General features: G+C 45.3%; 1 protein-coding gene across 7 annotated transcripts; it reads left to right on the plus strand.

Moving 5' to 3' along the window:
* The first annotated feature begins 71 nt into the window (after positions 1-71).
* SPMIP6 (sperm microtubule inner protein 6) lies at positions 72-19188 on the plus strand. Of its 7 annotated transcripts, none has more exons than XM_054502760.2 (7): positions 72-610; positions 12394-12538; positions 15330-15445; positions 16763-16838; positions 17076-17310; positions 18475-18561; positions 19026-19188. In XM_054502760.2, the coding sequence occupies exons 1-7, from the start codon at positions 476-478 to the stop codon at positions 19129-19131; spliced, it is 900 nt and encodes a 299-aa protein (XP_054358735.1). In that variant the 5' UTR covers positions 72-475; the 3' UTR covers positions 19132-19188. The 7 variants fall into 7 exon arrangements, with proteins under 7 accessions (XP_054358735.1, XP_054358736.1, XP_054358738.1 ...); XM_054502761.2 differs by having other exon boundaries at positions 15333-15445; XM_054502763.2 differs by having other exon boundaries at positions 17076-17305; positions 19026-19059.
* The last annotated feature ends 576 nt before the right edge of the window (positions 19189-19764 follow it).

The raw sequence follows: 19764 nt of genomic DNA on the forward strand, positions 1-19764 counted from the left end.
ACGTGTTACTCCACCTCCACCTGTGGGTTCCCAGGCATGCCACTGACCTGCTGCATGACCCTGGGTGAGTCACAACCCCTCCGAACCTCTGTTTCTCTTCAACAGTGAGAAGCCTGACCTAGAAGATCTCCAGAGGCCCTCTGAACTCTTAGAAATTGGGCTCTTTTGATAGGCTTGAGGCAGGAGGGGGTCAGGAGCAGGGAAGGAATTAGACCTCCTCACCTTCCCAGGGATGGGGCTGAGCCAGGTGATATCACAATGGGCAGTGCCCATCCTGGAGGGGGCATCAGTGTGGGGTGGGAGCAGGAAGGCTGTTGGGGAAGGAAGCTGAGAGATCCTCTGCAGGAGGGGAGTATAGCAGCTAGGGGCACCTGCCAGGCTGGAGGTGTGGCCTGTCTAGGGGAAGGGTGGTCACTGATGTCCAGCAGGAGCCCTTGACAGGTAGAGCCCACCACGGCATCTCCAAGACCACACCATGTTCCTGTTCTCCCGTAAGACCAGGACCCCTATCAGTACCTACAGTGACTCCTACAGGGCTCCCACCTCCATCAAGGAGGTCTATAAGGACCCACCTCTGTGTGCCTGGGAAGCCAACAAGTTTCTGACTCCGGTAAGTGGGAGATTGGTGGGGAGGGGCAGGCCAGAGCGTATGGCCAGTCTGGATGCCTGGCAATGTGTGTTTGTAATTATTTGCAGCTTTGTGTATGTGTGTGTTTTATTCATTTACCTAGGCACAGAATTTACAATGGTATGTAAAATAGCACAAAATCCTGCCTTCATGGAATTACATTAGGGTAGGAGGTAGGAACAGGCAGATAATAAAAAAGAAATAAACATGAGTTTTATAAACTCTTCAAAAATACTGTAAAGGAAATAAACAGAGTAGTGGAAGTGGAAATGGAAAGGAAGGGCTACTTAGGTCACGGAAAACCCTCTCTCAAGGTGACAATAAACTGAGACTGGAAAGATGAGATAGAACTAGCCACATGAAGACCTGAAAGAATAGAAGAGCTGAAAGTTCCAGACGAGTGATCAGAAAGTGCAAAGGCCCTGAGGCTGCCTGTGGAATAGGCCGGAAACTGTCCTATATGCGTGCCTTTATGTATATGTATCACAGTTTCCTTGTGTCTGTGCTTGGAGATTGGCGGTCAGGTGGGAGGAAATCTGTGAGTCTAACTGTGACTCTGCCTAAGAGAATTTATCTGTGTGTACCATCCAACTTTGCTGAGTATCTTCATCTGTAGGCAACCCAGGATACAAAAGGGAAGGGCCAGACCTTGCCTTTGAGGAGCTCACAGCAAACAAGTGAACAAAGTAGAGTTGCCCGATGTGGAACATGCACCAGCAGAGGTGGAGAGCCAGAAAGGGGAGAGCACTGTCCAACCTGAAGGGCAGATCTACTGAGGGATCCAGGAGGAGGAGGCTTCCAGCAGAAGAGAGTCAGGAGAAAAGGCAGCCTGTGGGCAGGGACCTACTAGAAACTGAAACTGTTAGAGCAGGAGAGTTTAGTCCTTGGGTGAGAGAGGAATCTGCAGACCAAGAAGGGCCTCTCTGGCTATGTTGTGGAGCGTGGACATAAGGCTCCAGGTTTTTGAACCTGGGAGGGAGAGTCATGGTTCAATGGTGAGTTGGGCCACTCTGGCCACAGTGTCAGGGAATTGCAGGGGCTGGGGTTGAGGGCAGGAAGGCCAGCGAGGGGTGAAAAGATGAGGAAGGAGGATGTAGGTGGGAGATAAGGAGATTGTCACAATGAGAAAAGGAATTTGTTGAATAGGAGAGAATTTTTAAATTAATTTATTTTGTGTAACTACAAAATAAATATACGCTCAATGTAGAAAATGCAGATAACTCAGAGAAGCACAAAGAAAAAAGGTCTAAAATCCTACTACCTAAAATAACCATTGTTAATATATTATTGTATGCCCTTTCAGGAAGCAAATATTGTTTATTAGAAAAATAAATAAAATTTATTACAAAATGGTGTATTTAAGGAATCTTATTGAAAATTTAGGTACTTTATAAAATTTTGCTAGTATAATCATTCTTATACATGTATCTTTGTACACATTTCCAATTATTCCCTTAGGATAAATTACTAAACGTGAAATTGTTGGGAGAAAGGATATACACATTTTTAAAACTTTTGCTATATACCTCAAATTGCCATAATAAGTAAGGGTTGTAACAAGTTACATTTCCACAAGCAAAATATGAGAGTGCCTGACTCCATACTCAATAGAAGGGAATTTTAAAAAGTAGATGAACAGATTTTGGTCACCATCTGGATGGTAAGGGGAGAGATTAGGGTGACCCTTGAGTTTTTGGCTGTGGCAACTGGAGGAATGCTAATGCTATCAACTGAGGTTTGGAATAACAGATTAGAGATTTGGAGTTCATTTTAGAACAAAAATATTTGAGGATATCCAGGAAAAGATGTTTGGCAAGTAGTTAGATATACTTATCTGAAGCAAAGGAAAGAGGTCTGGGTTATAGATAGAGATCTTGAAGTCATCATCATATAAATGGTGGGTGAAGTCATAGGAAGAGATGAAATTGCTAAAGGAGAGAGAAAATGGCCAAGGACATAACTTTGGAGAATATAAATATTTAAGGGTAGGTAAAGGAAGAAAAGCCATAAAAGAAGACAGAGAATTATTGCCAGAGAACTAGGAGGAAAATCAAAGATAAACCAATAAAGACAGCATTATTAGACAAAGATCAGTGTCAAGTGTTAGTGACAGAGAAAGAAATCTCTTGGATGTAGTAACTCTTGGTAACTTAGCCAGACAGCTTCAATGAATGGCGAGGAGTGAAAGTCAGATAGCAGTGGTATTAAGAATGAAGGAAAAGCCAGGCATGGTTTCTCACGCCTGTAATCCAAGCACTTTGGGAGGTTGAGGCAGACAGGAAGATTGCTTGAGCCTACAAGTTCAAGACCAGCCTGGGCATCACGGTGAAATCCTGTCTCTACCAAAAATACAAAGATTAGCCAGGTGCAGTGGCATGTGCCCATAGTCCCAGCTACTCGGGAGGCTGAGATAGGAGAATCACTTGAGCCCAGGAGGTTGAGGCTGCAGTGAGCCTTGATCACACCACTTTACTCCAGCCTGGATGACACAGCGAGGCCCTGTCTCTTGAAAAAAAAAAAAAAAAAAAAAAAAAAGAATGAAGGAAAAGCTTCTGCTTTTGGCAGTATGGTGGTCTAGAAACTCTGAAGGGCCCTGTTGCTTCAAAACAACTTAAGTTCTGAATAAAAATTAATTTTTATTTTGTGTTGGACTCTCATGGAGATGAGTGGTAAGTATAGTTAAGAAGACAGGATTGTCCTGAGGACAAATGCCATTATTAGCACTATAAAAAGGCATTTAAGCCTTAAACTAGCTGAAAGATAGAAGAATTAAATCTGTAAATTCCAAACTTAACCAGAAAGTTCCATGTCTCTGCCCCCCAACACACACCCCACACACATGTATTTATCTTCAATGGCGGTAAACATCCTCAATGTAGGTTTCCAGGTATCCTTTGAAGAACAGCCAATTAAACATGAGCTCACAATAAGAGATAAAAGAAAACAAACCACCATATTACAGAATCTGCAGACACAACAAATAATAAGCTTAAACTCCCAAGAATTTCAGATATTAGAATTAACAGTTAAATAATATAGAATAATTGGGCCGGGTGCGGTGGCTCACGCCTGTAATCCCAGCACTTTGGGAGGCCGAGGCGGGTGGATCATGAGGTCAGGAGATCAAGACCATCCTGGCTAACACGGTGAAACCCCATCTTTACTAAAAATATGAAAATTTTTTTTTATTTTTATAAATAAAATACGGGCGTGGTGGTGGACGCCTGTAGTCCCAGCTACTTGGGAGGCTGAGGCAGGAGAATGGTGTGAACCCAGGAGGCAGAGCTTGAAATGAGCCAAGATCGTGCCACTGCACTCCAGCCTGGGCGACAGAGCGAGACTCCGTCTCAAAAAATAATAATAATAATATAGAATAATTATGATTTTTAAAAAAATGTGAAATCTGGCCAGGCATAGTGGCTCATGCCTGTAGTAATCCCAGCACTTTGGAAGGCTGAGACAGGAAGATCACTTGAGGCCAAGAGTTCAAGACTAGCCTGGGCAACATAGTGAGACCTTATCTCTATTTAAAAAATAAAAATAACTAAAAATATGAAATCATTAAAATAAGCAAGCAATAAGAGATTATTAAAAAATGAGTAGACAAATGTAAAAAGGAACTATGAATAGAATTTTTAGAAATGAAAAACGTATTTGCTAAACCAAAAACTCAGCAGATGGATTAAAGAGTAGAGTCAACACAGCTGAAAAGTCCAGTGAAATGAAAAATAGACTGAAATAATTTTCCCAGAACGCAGCACAGAGAAACAGAGAGATGAAAATATGAAAGAAACATTAAATGATATGAAAGATAGAATGAGAAGATCCCACACACATCTAATGGGAATCTCAGAAGGAAAGAGCATAAAGAACAGTTATTATTTAAAAAGAAAAAGGCTCAGAATATTCCAGAACTAACAAAATAAATGAATCCACAAATAGAGGGAAAAAAAAGAAGAAATTCCACAGTTAGTCACCTCACAATGAAACTGCAGTTCACCAGCTTAAGAGATGACCTTAAAAGCAGACAAAGAAAAAGAATTTTCAAAGTGTCATCCTTTCAAAAACCAAGGAAAGACATTTACAGGAAAACAAAAATGAAAATGTTTATTACCATCAGGTCTATATACAATAAAGGAACTTCTAAAGGATATACTCTGGGGAGAAGGAAAATGATCACAGAAGGAAAGTCTAAGATGCAAGAAGGAATGGTAAGGAACTGATAAACATGAGGTAAATTTAAGCAAACGTTATCTATAGAAAATAATTATAATGGCTTTTAATTTGTAATATTTAAAGGAAGAACTAAAATATTAGAAAACTATCATTTAAGTTGGAACAGGACAGAGTTAGGTGTTCCTAGATTCTCTCATTGTTCTAAAGAGAGCATAAAATATAGTTTTGTACTGTCAACTAGCTGGAACTATACTTGCAAGAATTCCCTTTCCTAAATGTTTCCTAATTGGCCATGAGAGAAATCTGCATGATATTTGGAAAGAATAAATGAAAGAACAGCCATTTTTACCCTCTGAAGATTGATGTGGGGTACCAAGCACTGTGGCAGCTTATGCACAATGTTGCTGATTTAGTAGTTCACCTTATTGCCATAGAGCAGCATTTGGCTACAACTCCTCTAGCTCCCACTGGATCTCCTTCAACCTCTCTGGGTCCTGGGCCAGGTGTACGTACAATTCCATGGCAAAGGGCACCAGCTTGTCCTGAAGGCCATCCATATCATCATTGTTGTAGGCAGTGAGACAGATGCAAATTCGACTTTGTCCTCCTCATGAGTTCCAGTTTGTCCTTGCTCTTCCCCACTTCATGTCCAGTTCTCCTTCCTGATGCCAGCCACTGACTTCAGGCTTAAAAATAGATGCAAAGACAACAGCTTTGCAGAGTTCTTAACCAGTATCCACAATTGTGTAAAGTCTCATCTCTCAAGTAAATCTCTTATGCTATATCACTAAAAGTGGTTTCTCTGATCCAAATTTGACTGATACGGATACAATAACAAAAAACTGAGTAAGCTAAAAAGTAACAGACAAAAGAGATTTTCAGATTAAATACACACACACACACAGAGTTTTTAGATGGATCACTACATAAATGACAAAGTTTCAATTCACCAGGAAGATATTATAATTACAAACTTGTATTGGCCTGATGGAATTAGTAGACGGACCTGTAATTCTAGCGCTTTGGGAGGCCCAGGTAGGAGGATCATTTGAGCCCAGGAGTTTGGGACCAGCCTGGACAACATAACAAGACCCCATCTCTACAAAAAAATTTAAAAATTAGCTGGGTGTGATGGTGTGTGCCTATAGTCAGGAAGCTGAGACAGGAAGATGGCTTGAGCCCAGGAGTTTGAGGCTGCAACGAGTCACGATCACACCACTGTGCTCTAGCCTGGGTGACAAAGTAAGACCCTGTCTCAAAAACAAAACAAAACAAAAACAAAAACAAAAAACCATGCCAGCCTGAGCAACAAAGCAAGATGTCATCTCTACAAAATTTTTTAAAAATAAAAATAAAGAATTACCAGATGGAGAAATTGGCAAAATATACCATATTAGATTGTAACACACTACAATTACTGATTGGTCAAGCAGACATCCCCAACCCCCAAAAAAAGCAAAGACCTAAAACTCTTGCAATATAATTAGTATACTTGATTTATTTAACATAAATAAAGCCCTGAACCCAACAACTACAGATTTAAACATACAAGGAACATGATAAAAGTTGACCAAGTACTAGGTTATAAAACAAACATAAACAGAATTCAAAGATTGACATCATGCAAAATAACTGTCTCTAACCTCAATGTAATAAAATTACAGATCAACAACAAAAAGATAACCAAAATCCTTTGTAAGTTTAAAATTTTGAAAAACACCATTCTAAATAATGGGTCAAATAAGAAATCAAAACAAATGGAAATATACTCAGAACTGAAAAGACTGCATATCAAAACTTGTGGGGTACAATAAAAGCTGTAGAGGAAAACCTATATCCCTAAATCCTTGTCTAAAAAAATGTGAAACATAAATGACCTGAGCATCAAACTTAACAACTTATGGGGAAAATAATAAATGTAAAAAAATAGAAGAATGGAGATAATGAAAATAAGAGCAAAAGTTAAACTAGAAAGCAAAGATTCAACAAGATGAACAGGCAAAAGTTGTTTCTTTGATGAGGCTCATAAAATAGACAAATCTCTAGAGAATTAAGAAAAACAAGGCACAGACAAATAAAAGAAGGGTCTAACAATGGATGTAGAAGAAAATAAAAGTAAATGTTCTGAACAACTTTATGCTAATAAAATTGAAAGCAAATGGACAAACACAAGAAAAATAAAACTTGCCAAACCAGTTCAAGAATTGGAAAAAATCTGAATGCTCCTATAACGATTTAAAAAATTAAACCAGTAATTTGAAAACTTTCCACAAAGAAAACACCCAGCATAGATAAACAGTTACATTCCTCAAATGCTCGAAGAACAGTTGTTTTAATCTTATACAAACTCTGTCAGAGAACAGAAAAAAAGAGGATGCTTCCTAACTCATTCTATGAACCCAGCATAACTTTGCTACAAAATTAATCAAGAAGGCCAGGTGCAGTGGCTCACACCTGTAACCCTAGCACTTTGGGAGGCTAAGGCAGGAGGATTGCTTGAGCCCAGGAGTTCAAGACCAGCCTGGGCAACATAGTGAGACCCCATCTCTACAAAAAAATTTAAAAATTAGCCAGGTGTGGGGGCACGCACCTATGGTCCCAGCTGCTGCGGAGGCTGAAGCAGGAGGACTGCTTGAACCCACAAAAAAAATTAATCAAAAGTGTATAACAAAATAAAAGTATACAGGCCAATTCATTCATAAATACAAAAGCAAAAATTCTAAATAAAATATTAGAAAACCGTATCCGGTAGTGTATAAAAAATAATTTGTGATGTTTACATTGTATTTATTTCATAAATGCAAGGATAGTTTAACATTAGAAAAATAAATATCATTCATCACATTAACAGATTCAAGAAAAAAACCACAAGATCATTTCAAAATATGCAGAAATGGACATGAGATCTTAGTAAAAATTCTTGAACTGTACACTTTGAGTGAAATTTATGGTATGTAAATTATACCTCAATGAAGCCATTTAAAAAAGATGCAGAAATAGCAGTTACTAAAATTTATTACCCATTTATTACTAAAAAAGAAAAACTTAGCCAATATAACCTGATAAAAAATATATACCAAAAATATACAGCCAACATTATTCTGATTAACTGTTAGAAGCATTCTTTTAAAAATTGGAATCAAGGCAAGGATGTTCACTACTTCTATTCAGCATTGTACTGGAGGGCTTGGCAAGGACACCACAAAAAAAAAAGTAAAAAGATATAAGAATAGGAACGGAAAAAACAAAATTGTCATTATTTGCAGGTAATACAACTGCATATATAGAATCTACAAATTGGCTGGTCCAAGGTAGTGAGTTATCTCAATTGATTGTTCACAGTCAGTTACAGATCAAACTCTTTGTTCCACACTTTCTCTCCTCACTAGTGTGTTGGACTAGTCTTAAAAAAAAAAAAAGAATCTACACACATTGTTAGAATAATTGGATAAATATTAAAAGTCAATCACATTTCTTAACACCAATATTTAGGAAGCATAATTTTTAAAATATACATCATTCTAACATCAAAAAATAAAGATGATTAGAAATCTAACAATGTATGTAAAACTGTATGGATAATATTATAAAACTTAATTGAATACTTTTTTAAAAATACTTAAATAAATGGAGAGATATAACATGCTCACGAATGGGAAGAGTTACTATCATAAAGATTCAGTGCCACCGGGTGTGGTTCTCAACACTTTAGGAGGCTGAGGCAGGCAGATTGCTTGAACTCAGGAGTTCAAGACCAGCCTGGGCAATATGGTGAAACCTCATCTCTACAAAAAATACAAAAATTGGCAGGGCATGGTAGTGTATGCCTGTAGTCCCAGTTACTAATTAAAATCCCAACAGGATTTTCTGAAGACTTCAATAAACTTTTTAAAATTTATAGAGAAGGGCAAAAGTTCAAGAAATAGCTGTAACACACTTAAAGAAGATGAGTTATCCAAACTCCTCACAGATTAAATATGGAAAGTAAAACTGTTTTGTGTTTACAAGGAAATACAGAACATTGTCTCCATTATCTGAGAGTATGGATTAATTTCTTAAATAATTCACAGAAAGCACTGACCACACAAGAAGAGGTTCATCAAGACACTATAAAGAAAAGTAAAAGCCAGGTGCAATGGTTCACACCTGTACTTTGGGAGTCTAAGGCAGGAAGATCACTTGAGCTCAGGAGTTCAAGACCACCCTGGGCAAAACAGGGAAACATCGTCTCTATAAACAAATTTAAAAAAAAAAATCAGCTGGGTGTGGTGGTGTGCACCTGTAGTCCCAGCTATTCGGTAGGCTAAGGCAAGAGGATAGCTTTAGCCCAGGAGGTAGAGACTGCAGTGAACTGTGATTGTGCCACTGCACTCCAGCCTGGGCAACAGTGAGACCCTGTCTCAAAAAAAAAAAAAAAAAAAAAAAAGAGAGAGAGGAAAGAAATGTAAAGACAGAAGCCACAAACAGAAAAGATAAATATCTTTTATATACATTTGCAACATGTATAGGTGCCAATAATAAAGGACTAATATACAGAATATATAAAGAATTATAATTCTCTTGGTTAAAGTTGAACACATGTTTTGACTCCCTCCTAAAACCCCTCTAAAACTACCGTAAATGAATATTTAAGAGATAAACTCACAAGGAGAGTGAGAAGGAAGAGGCAATGGCAACACAATTTTGGAAGCTGGAAAAGATGATAAATAAGTAGTAACTGACTTAGCAGATCTGAGAAAGCTGAATCTAAAGCCAGCAATGGAAAAGCCAAGCCATAATTCAACTTAAAACTGTAGAATTTTCAAAAGGCTCAGGAACTGGTAATCCTAGGCTTCTCTGGAACTGAGGATGGGACAGGACCAAGGCAAAAATAAGGATTATTTGAAAGCTGTTAACAAGCAGTTAGGCCAGGTGAGGTGGCTCACGCCTGTAATCCCAGTACTTTGGAAGGCTTAGGTGGGCGAACCACCTGAGGTCAGGAGTTTGAGACCAGCCTGGCCAACATGGTGAAACCCCGTCTCTACTAAAAATACAAAAAAAAAAATTAGCTGGGCGTGGTGGCATGCGCCTGTAATCCCAGCTACTTGGGAGGCTGAGGCAGGAGAATCACTTGAACCTGGGAGGCAGAGGTTGCAGTGAGCCAAGATTGCGCCATTGCACTCCAGCCTGGATAAGAAGAGCGAAACTCCATCTAAAAAAAAAAAAAAAAAAAAAAGCAGTTAAACTCACTAATCACCCCTTCTATTTCATGCCACAGGGTAACTGCCCACCTCTGTCTCTGCTAAAGTCAGGAGACTAATTTTTGGCAAGGACCTCAGGACTGGGGATACCAATTGAGGACAGGGTACCATTTTGAAAACAAGTGAACCTCCATATACTGAATGCTAAAATCCCCAGCGCAATCTTCAGCACTAGATTCTCAGAACACTGGCAGCTAAGTCATTACCCTCAGGCCAAAGGTTGAAGGAGTCTTTTCTGAAGAATCTCATCAGCCAAGAGGAAAGACCTACAGATACTGACATTAGAGTTTGCAAAATATTGTCCAATGAGATCATCCTACAGTGATGCTGATGGTGGACAAAGCCTACACACAGCTCAAAGCCTTCAATAAGCTTTTATAATCTCCTACTTATCAACAGGAGCAGACAAAGAGGAAACATCTGAGCAAAGCATCTAACAGAAAAATTGATGATGTCTATGAATTCTTCTAAATGACTGTTTTGTTTGTGTGTGTGTATCTGTGTTTAGTGTGTAAATGGGTGTATCTGAGTGTGTATGTATGAATATACACCTATATGTGCATCTATGGGTGTATCTGGGTACACAGGGGTGTGTGTGTGTGTGTGTGTGTGTGTGTGTGCAAAGCTCGGAGAAATGCTGAGTCACGGGACCCATGCACCCACATCTCCCATATTCTGCCCACCACCCACATAGAAGTGTGACTGTGCAGGATCTGCTCACAGAACAATGCCAGCTGGGCACAGTTGATCCCAGAAGCCCCGAGCAGAGAGGTTTTGAGGATGGTTGGAGCACTTGGAGCAACCAGTTCTCAGCCTTGGCCAAGAGAAGGGCCAGGTGTGGTGGCTCATGCCTGTAATCCCAGCAATTTGGGAAGCCAAGGTGGGAAGATCCCTTGAGTCCAGGAGTTCAAGGCCAGCCTGGGCAACATGGTGAAACTCCATCTCTATGAAAAATACAAAAATTAGCCAGGTGTGGTGCACATGCCTGGGAGGCTGAGGCGGGAGGATCACTTGAGCCTGGGAGGTTAGGGCTGCAGCCATGATGGTATCACTGCACTTCAGCCTGGGTGGCAGAGTGAGACTTTGTCTCAAAAAAAAAAAAAAAAAAATCATAAGGATCAAGTGTGGGTGATAGCATCACTGTCCCAGCACCTCACTGCCCATTATGAGGAAGAAGCCCTACCTGACTTTGCTGGGTGTCCCACCCCTGTGACCCAGCTGCCTTTTCAGACCAGCTGCCTGCAGATACCTGTGGGTCTACAACTAACTTGTCATTCAGCCCTCAGCTGAGGAAAAAGGGGCCCCGAAGGGAGGCCCTGATCCAGGCTTCACAGATCTAGTCAGACAAGAAGTGACAGGGTAAGTTGAAGTGAACCCCAAAAAGCAGAGGGGCCCAGGGCCTGGACCAAGAACAGGAAAAGTGTCAAGGTAGGGTAAGGACCAGGCCAAATTGAAGGTCAGGGTCAAAGGCAACACTGGTGTCAGGGCCACAGCCACAGCAGGATCAGGGCCAGGTTGCAGTCAGGAAATTACTTTTTTTTTTGAGACGAAGTCTTGCTCTGTCACCAGGCTGGAGTGCAGTGGCACCATCTCAGCTCACTGCAACCTCTCCCTCCTGGGTTGATTCTCCTGCCTCAGCCTCCCAAGTAGCTGGGACTGTAGGAGCTCGCCACCATGCCCAGCTAATTTTTGTATTTTTAGTAGAGATGGGATTTCACCATGTTAGCCAGGATAGTCTCCATCTCTTGACCTCGTGATCCACCCGCCTCGGCCTCCCAAAGGGCTAAGATTACAGGTGTGAGTCACCACGCCCAGCCAGGAATTACATTTTAAAGTAGGTGCCCCTCCGGCACTGTCCTTCATTTTCTTTAAGATGCTAGATTCCCAGAGAGCCTTTCCTGTCCAAGACACCTACATAAGGCAGCCAGCTCCCAGGGTAGCCCTCTTTTCTGAGACTGGGGTCTGATGCACTGTTGGCAGAGACCCAGCCCTGCTCCCAGGCAGCATACAGTCTAGGAGAAAAAGGACAGGTATATGTAGCTCTGACCTTCATGAACTCCCCACCAGGAAATGGCAGAAATGAGAAAGTCAGAAAACTACTCTGACGTAAGGCCACCGCTTGGCTCCAAGCCCTAGCCTTGGATGAAAAGAAAGGAGGAAAGGGTAATTCAGACAAGAGAACTGTGCAGAGGAGCCAAGGCTAGCATGGGAATCCCTCTGACATGGGGAGGGGGGTTGGGAGACCCACCTGGGCTGACCTTCTCAAGAGAGGCTGGATCTAGTTCCAGCAAGACCCCAGGGCTGGGGTCTCTGTGCCCCTAACCATTTCTCCCCTCTCCCCTTGCCCAGGGTCTGACTCATACCATGGAGCGACATGTGGATCCCGAAGCCCTGCAGAAGATGGCCAAATGTGCTGTACAGGACTACACTTATAGGGGGTCCATATCAGGCCACCCCTACTTGCCTGAGAAGTACTGGCTTTCTCAAGAGGAAGGTAAGGACTCACCCTTTGCTGACCCCTGAAATGACCCCCAACCTGAACCCAACCACCTGGATCGTGACCTCCATCCTGATTTTTTTTTTTTTTTTTTAGATGGAGTTTTGCTCTTGTTGCCCAGTCTGGGTGCAATGGCATGATCTCGGCTCACTGCAACCCACTTCCACCTCCCAGGTTCAAGTGATTTTCCTACCTTAGCCTCCTGAGTAGCTGGGACTACAGGCATGTGCCACCAGGCCCGGCTAATTTTTGTATCTTCAGTAGAGATGGGGTTTCACCATGTTGGCCAGGCTGGTCTCGAACTTCTGACCTCAGGTGATCCGCCCGCCTCGGCCTCCCAAAGTGCTGGGATTACAGGCCTGAGCCATCATGCGCGGCCTCCATCCTGATTCTATGTCAACTTTATCTCCACCCTTGACCTAGATTTCTTCCCTAACCACCCCCCACTCCCAACCCCCTGACCTGACCCTGGCCCTGGAGGAGATGACCTAGGCCCTGCTTTTTAGGGTTCTTGTCGGTGGAAAAAAAAAAAAAAAAAACCTGGAAGGGCCCTGGGTCCCATCCTTAGAGAGTTGGAGAAAGGATTAACCTCCCACAGACAGATCTCTCCAAGTGCATTCCAGATGCCATCTCCTCCCATCTTCCCAGCCACCCTGCTCCCATCAGCTCCCTCCATCTCTCCTGCATCCCTCTGCCCCACCACACCTCTTTCCCTCAACCTGGAACCTTCTCTAGTTTCTTCCCAACTAAAAATTATCTCTTGCTCCTCTCCTCAACAGCCTAGGTTCTCAGAAACATGGTCCATACTCACTGTCTCTATTTCCTCACCCTTTCTTATACCTTATGAGAAACTGTCTTTCTCATTTGCTTGGATGTCTATAATCTGTCTGGCTATACATTCGAAAAGAGCCGAGTCTGGTCTTATTCACAGCTGTGCCCCTCCATCGAGCATAGCGCCAGGCTTCATAAGTCTTTGTTGAATGGACTGAGAATTCCCAGTGGAAGTTGGGAATGTGCATCTCCTATGATGAAACAATAAATTGCTCTTGCGTGGCTCTGATTACCAAATCCACAGGACTCTGCAGTCTTTACCCTCTGAGACCTTTACCCTCCTAGACCAATGAATTGTACTCTTCTGACCACTCTCTACTTGTTTTGTTGTTAATGTTGTTTTGTATGTTAATCCTCCAGCACACACTCTATGACCACACTCTACTTGAAACAACGTCCTCCTCAGCTTCTCTGATGCCTCCCTTTCCTGTGCATCCACCGTGGAAACATGGAGTTCCTCGGGGTGTTATCCTGCACCCTCTTCTCCCCTTGCTCCTCCTCCAAGGCCATTTGATTTAACACAAGCCTTTAATTACTGACAGCTTCAAATCCTAATTTCTAGATTTGTCCTCTCACCAGAATTCCACTCTTCTTCATATGCTTATAGTCATCTTGATCTGGATGTCCCCAAACACCTCAGTTTCAGTATGTGCAAACTGCCATCCCTGAACTCCAAATCCCAGCACTCCACCCCTCCCCCCCTCACACAGCTGCTCTTCGCTAGGGCTTCCTCCACACCATCTCGCATATGTATTCTTTCAGACTGTTGGATCATTGAGGGCCTTGTAGGACAGGCTTAGGTGACTGGGGGCTAAGGCGGACAAACCCTATAGAGTTTTAAGTAGGAGAGTGTCTTGGTCAAATTTTCATTTGTGAAAAAGTACCACAGGTGCTATGTCAAGGCTGGATTATAGGATTTCAAAGGTGAGGCAAGGATAACATTAGAATAATCATAATAGTTTTTTATGTGCCACGCATCATTCTAAATGTCTTACATATACTAACTCATTTAAACCTCACAGCAACGCTGTGAAGTAAATGGTACTATTATCCCCATTTTAAAGTTGGAGAAACTGAGACACATCAAAATTAATTACCTCGGTCAGGGTCACACAGATAATAATTGCAAAACTGAAATTTAAACACAAGCAGTCTATCTGCAGAGATAGGTGTCTATTAACCAAGACATTATATTGTCTCCTGGTTAAGGTGCTGCGAAGATATGGAAGTGAGATCATGGGGCACTGGAAGAGGAAGTAGATTCAAGTTATTTATTTATTTATTTATTTATTTATTTATTTATTTATTGAGACTGAGTCTTGATCTGTCACCCAGGCTGGAGTGCAGTGGCACGACCTTGGCTCACTGAAACATCTGCCTCCCTGGTTTGAGCTATTCTCATGGCTCAGCCCCCTGAGTAGCTGGGTTTACAGGCGCACACCAACCATGCCCAACTAATTTTTGTATTTTAGTAGAAACAGGATTTTGCCATGTTGGCCAGGATGGTCTCGAACTCCTGACCTCAAGTGATCTGCCTGCCCTGGCCTCCCAAAGTGCTAGGATTACAGGCATGAGCCACCTTGCCTGGCCAGATTCAAGTGATTTTGAAGGAGGCAGAATAGGCAAACCTTAGAGCCTAGAGTAGAAGATGAGAGAGAGGGAGGAATTGGGAAGAGGCCCCTTGTCCACGCTGGCTGATTCAAAAAAGGTAGTGGCAGGAAAAGTGGCTGGCACAGTGGATCCAGACTAAACTCAGAAGTTTGCCTTAGGTGGGATATGGGCTGCATCTCAGTGTTTAAGACAAGTGTAGGCCCGGCTGGGCTTGGGGTCTGGCTTGAGGACAGTCTGTGAGGGTCAGCTTTGTGCTGGGAATCGGAAGAGAAACATGTAGGGGATCTCAGATCCTGGAGTAGAGTAAGAAGTAACACTATTTGACATCTCCACCCCTATTATCCAGCAGACAAATGCAGCCCAAACTACCTGGGCAGTGACCGGTACAACAAATGGAGGATGGAACCTTACAACAGCAGCTGCTGCAACAAGTATACCACCTACCTTCCTCGGCTGCCTAAGGTATCTGTTGCACCCAGCACAGATGCCTGGGGACTGGGACACGCATACCCCACCACCTCCCAAACTACAGTGACTGATATTTCACCATTAGGTCCTCATTGCTTTCCCGACAAATGCCCCAGAGCTCTTCCGCATCTGTGAAACTAGAGTTTTTTTTTTTTGTTTTTTGTTTTTTAGATAGAGTCTCACTCTATCACCCAGGCTGGAGCGCAGTGGCGCAATCTTGGCTCACCGCAACCTCTGCCTCCTGGGTTCAAGCAATTCTGCTGCCTCACACTCCCAAGCAGTCGGCATTACAGGCATGTGCCATCACATCTGGCTAATTTTTATATTGTTAGTAGAGACAGGGATCTTGCCATGTTGGCCAGGCTGGTCTTGGACTCCTGGCCTCAAGTGATCCACCTGCCTCGGCCTCCTAAAGTGCTGGGATTACCGGCATGAGCCACTGCACCTGGCCGGGTTTGAATTTTTTTAGTTGAAAAAGGAACCCAAAAGTGGGGCTGTGCTGGGCCCCTGGCTCTCAATCTCTGGGGATTGGGTGCCCTGGGCCCCAATCCGTGGCTGGGCTCTGTAGGGACATGGCTGGTGTGCACTCCTTGATATACTACCTTTCCGAAGCTTGCCAGCTGGCCCCTCCCCATATAGTCTGGCCTCTGTGATACTGGGGCTAGCCAAGGAGTCAGTGACACAATGAATCTCCCTGCTCCACCTTCTCCTCCTTTGTGATGTGAGCACAGACGGAAGGAGAAAGACTAAGGCCACTCAATAGCAGTGCAGATACAGGAGAGTCTTCCAAGGACATAGGAGAAGGTCCAGCCACGGCCGCAAACTCAAGGGCATCTGAGAGGACCCAAAACCAGAGCGGGGGCTCTTAACTACAGGCTGATGGCTGACCCTGGGTTGACGGAACCCTTTTGAATTAGAACTTCCTCAAGAATCAGAATCTTTCACAAGTTCTCCACGGAATGACAAGCAATATTGAAAACTCCCTATTAGAGAGACACCCAGACACAGCTAAACAGAGTCAGCTAGACAAAGAGGGGTAAAATCAAAGGCAAACGCTGAGACAGGGTTGTCACAGGCCCAGGAGCCAAACCCCATCCACCTTCAGCCCTTCCCACCCCACTCCGCCCCTGTAGACGGTGTAAACGCGTTGCCCGGCGACAGCCGCCAACACAGAGCCCCGGAGAGGTGGGGAGCTGCTGAAGGGCGGGAGAAGGTGCGGCGTGGCGATAGGTCAAGGTGTTCTGGGAGGACCCCTAAAAGGGAGCAGCTCTGCCAGGTCAGAGCTTGAGGTAGCACGTGTGCCGCTTCCAGGAGGCCGGGATGGAGACAGCAGTTCGAGGAATGCCCTTGGAATGCCCTCCTAAGCCGGAGCGGCTCAATGCCTACGGTAAAGAGTGGTAGTGGGGCGTTGGAAAGAACGGGTGGTGAGGGTTGGGGAAGGCCGGGAGGAGGGCGGAATGGGTACCTGAAGGACGGGGAGGAGGCCGAGGGTCCTGGAGAGGGTGGAACCCTGAATCTATCCGTCCTGGCTTTTGTCTCCGCCTCACTCTGTCCTTGACCTGGCCTTTTCCCATCCCTGTGCATCTGTCTTTGGGTCTCCTGCGCTGGGGACCCGCGAGCGCAGAGCGCGAAGTGATGGTGAACATGCTGAACTCACTGTCGCGGAACCAGCAGCTGCCGCGGATCACGCCCCGATGCGGGTGCGTGGACCCGCTGCCCAGCCGCCTGCCCTTCCATGGTTACGAAAGTGCTTGCTCGGGCCGCCACTACTGTCTGCGCGGGATGGACTACCACGCCAGCGGGGCGCCCTGCACCGACCGCCGCCTGCGGCCTTGGTGCCGGGAGCAACCAACTGTAAGGTTCGCAGGGCTCCGCCCGCCTCAGCCGGGCTCCACCCCACACAAGCCCCGCCCCAGAACCCCGCCCCCTTCCAGCCCGGCCAGCCTCCGTGCAGGCCCCCAGCCTGCTCTAGCCCCGCGCTGCACGCTCTCGAGGCCCCGCCGTGTCCCGCCCTCGGGCTCCAAGGCCTGAACTAACAACTGAGGCGGGAGAACCAGCACGAATGTTACTCCAAGTCCCCGACCCCTGTCCCTCTCAAACTGGGCTCAAGGTCAACCTGGCCTCTCTATATGCTCTGGAGGTCCCGCCAGAGGGTTTTTGAGGAAGAAACTCCGCACATCAGTCGCATCCTCTGCCCCCATCTCCTTGGCCCTGCCTCCTTTCCTGGACTCCTGGCCCTAGAGACGCAGGTTCTAGCGTGTGGAGTGCCCTGCGTTCTCAGGAAAATGTCCTCTCTTGCTGGTCCCCCGTCACCGTCTGTAGTGGGTGCGGTCATTCCTGGGGGCTACGTGAGCCGGGAAATGGTGACCACTTTACCAGAATGGCTCTGGCCTCCTCGGATCCCGCACCACCTGCGGAAGTAGGCACTCTCGCGTGTTACTGCTAAGAAAACTGAGGCCCGAGCGCACAGCTGGAGTCCAGACTGCCGCTCGGCATTCGTCCTGCACGCGGCGGCAGCCAAGCCTGGGAGAACTTTGTCCGCCGTAGCCCAGAGAGCTGTGCAGTGGGGGTCCATAGTGATCCCCCGCCCCTCTTCAGGCCAAGAGAGCCTGATTCATTGTGCAAGACTGAGTCTTATCCCTCTCAAGGGCATAGCGGAGTGGGAAAGTGTCTGAGCCTCTAGGAAGCTCAGAAACGATGCTTCGTCCTAGTGCTGGAGAAATTGCTGTCCAGTGGCGGGGATCCGGTGGTTCCAGGTCCTCAACGCCCGGAGCCCGACCTTCCCCAGGGTTCGGCGCTCTTCCCTCAAGGGCAGAAATGAGGCCTTGCCGGGAGGGAGTCTTCCAAGGGGGGTTCCCGAGTCGGTGCTGCAGTGGGGGTTTTGAAGGGTGAGGAAGAAGGAGAGGAGGATTTCCGAGCCTTGGGACGGACACCTGAAGCGCCGCTCAGGGGCTTGGTCTAAATCGGGGGATGAGAGTCAAAAGGCCCAACCCCTCCCTGCTCGCGGCTTCCTCCTTCTCCAGATGTGTACCTCCCTACGAGCACCGGCCCGGAATGCAGTGTGCTGTTACAACTCCCCCGCCGTCATACTACCCATATCCGAACCTTAGGTAAGTCTAACGCGCACACACTCATTTGCACACGCACCCTGAAGGCTTGGTGAGGCGGAGCTGAGGGAGGATGGCTGGTAGATGGGATGAGAACGCTCCGCGGTGCACTGACAGGCACATACCACCAGGGGGAGCTAGTGGCATGGAGCAGTCAAAGGTGGTAAGGACAGAGGACCTTAGGAGAGGGCTAGGAGGCCGGTATTAAAGGGTTACAGGTTGGCAGTAGGCTTACAGCCAAAGGCGTTGGTTCAGAGCTTGAAGTAACGAGTAAGAAGTCGATGTTAAGGAGGAAATATTGGGTATCAGCAACTTAACAGTAGAACCTAAGGTCAGGAGGTCAGTATTGGAACCCAAGGTCAGTGCTATAGGCAAAGTGTAGGGATAAGGTTAGCATTGCAAACTGGAGTCAGATATTCACTTTGACATATGAGGATCCAAAAGGGCTGACCCATCTCTTCCTGTAGATGGGACACAAGTCACTTCAAGAAGTCTGGTGGTCCCCAGAGAAACAACTATGTTATCCATCCTGAGTTTGTGTCTGAGACCTGTCCCGACTATCGTTGCTGGTAGAGGCTGGGCTTGCTGGGCCACGGGGGCAGAGCAATAAATAAACTCTTCACCCCCAAAGCCTGCCTCCTGTGTCCTTACCCAGCAGGATCTGGAAGTGAAGGGCCAGTCACTCAGGCCTCTACCAAACCCCTTCAACTGAGATGCAATTTTTCTCAAAGTCACCATTCCCTGGGCCCTTCCAACCCCATCATCTCAGTACATCCCTGAGTGCCCTCCTGACACAGAACAGTAGCCTTATATCCAGCTGCTGTCCTCCTCCCCTGAATCCCAGAGCCCAAACGGATGGGTCCACCCTGCAATGCAGGCAGGAGCCATCTACTTTCCACCCCACGAAGACCCTCCAGCTAACATTTCTTCAGTATGCTCCCAAACTTAGATGCCCTCCCACTCATCAGAGGACCCAGAATCCTTCCTTCCACAGTCAAAGCCCTATCCCTACACCCAAAGCTCTTGATCTCTGCTTCCAGGAGTCCCCATCACAGTCTCCCAAAAGCCTCTCTGTGTTCAGACACCCTTGCTGCACAAGGTGTGTCCCCCATTCCAAGTCCAAATGGTCAAAACATAATTTTGGAGGGTCTCATGACAAAGAAATTTGAAGTTGCAAAACAAAGCCCTGTTTCTCTGCCCCTCAGG

The sequence above is a fragment of the Pongo pygmaeus genome, chromosome 13 (assembly GCF_028885625.2).
Source record: "Pongo pygmaeus isolate AG05252 chromosome 13, NHGRI_mPonPyg2-v2.0_pri, whole genome shotgun sequence".
NCBI lineage: Eukaryota > Metazoa > Chordata > Mammalia > Primates > Hominidae > Pongo > Pongo pygmaeus.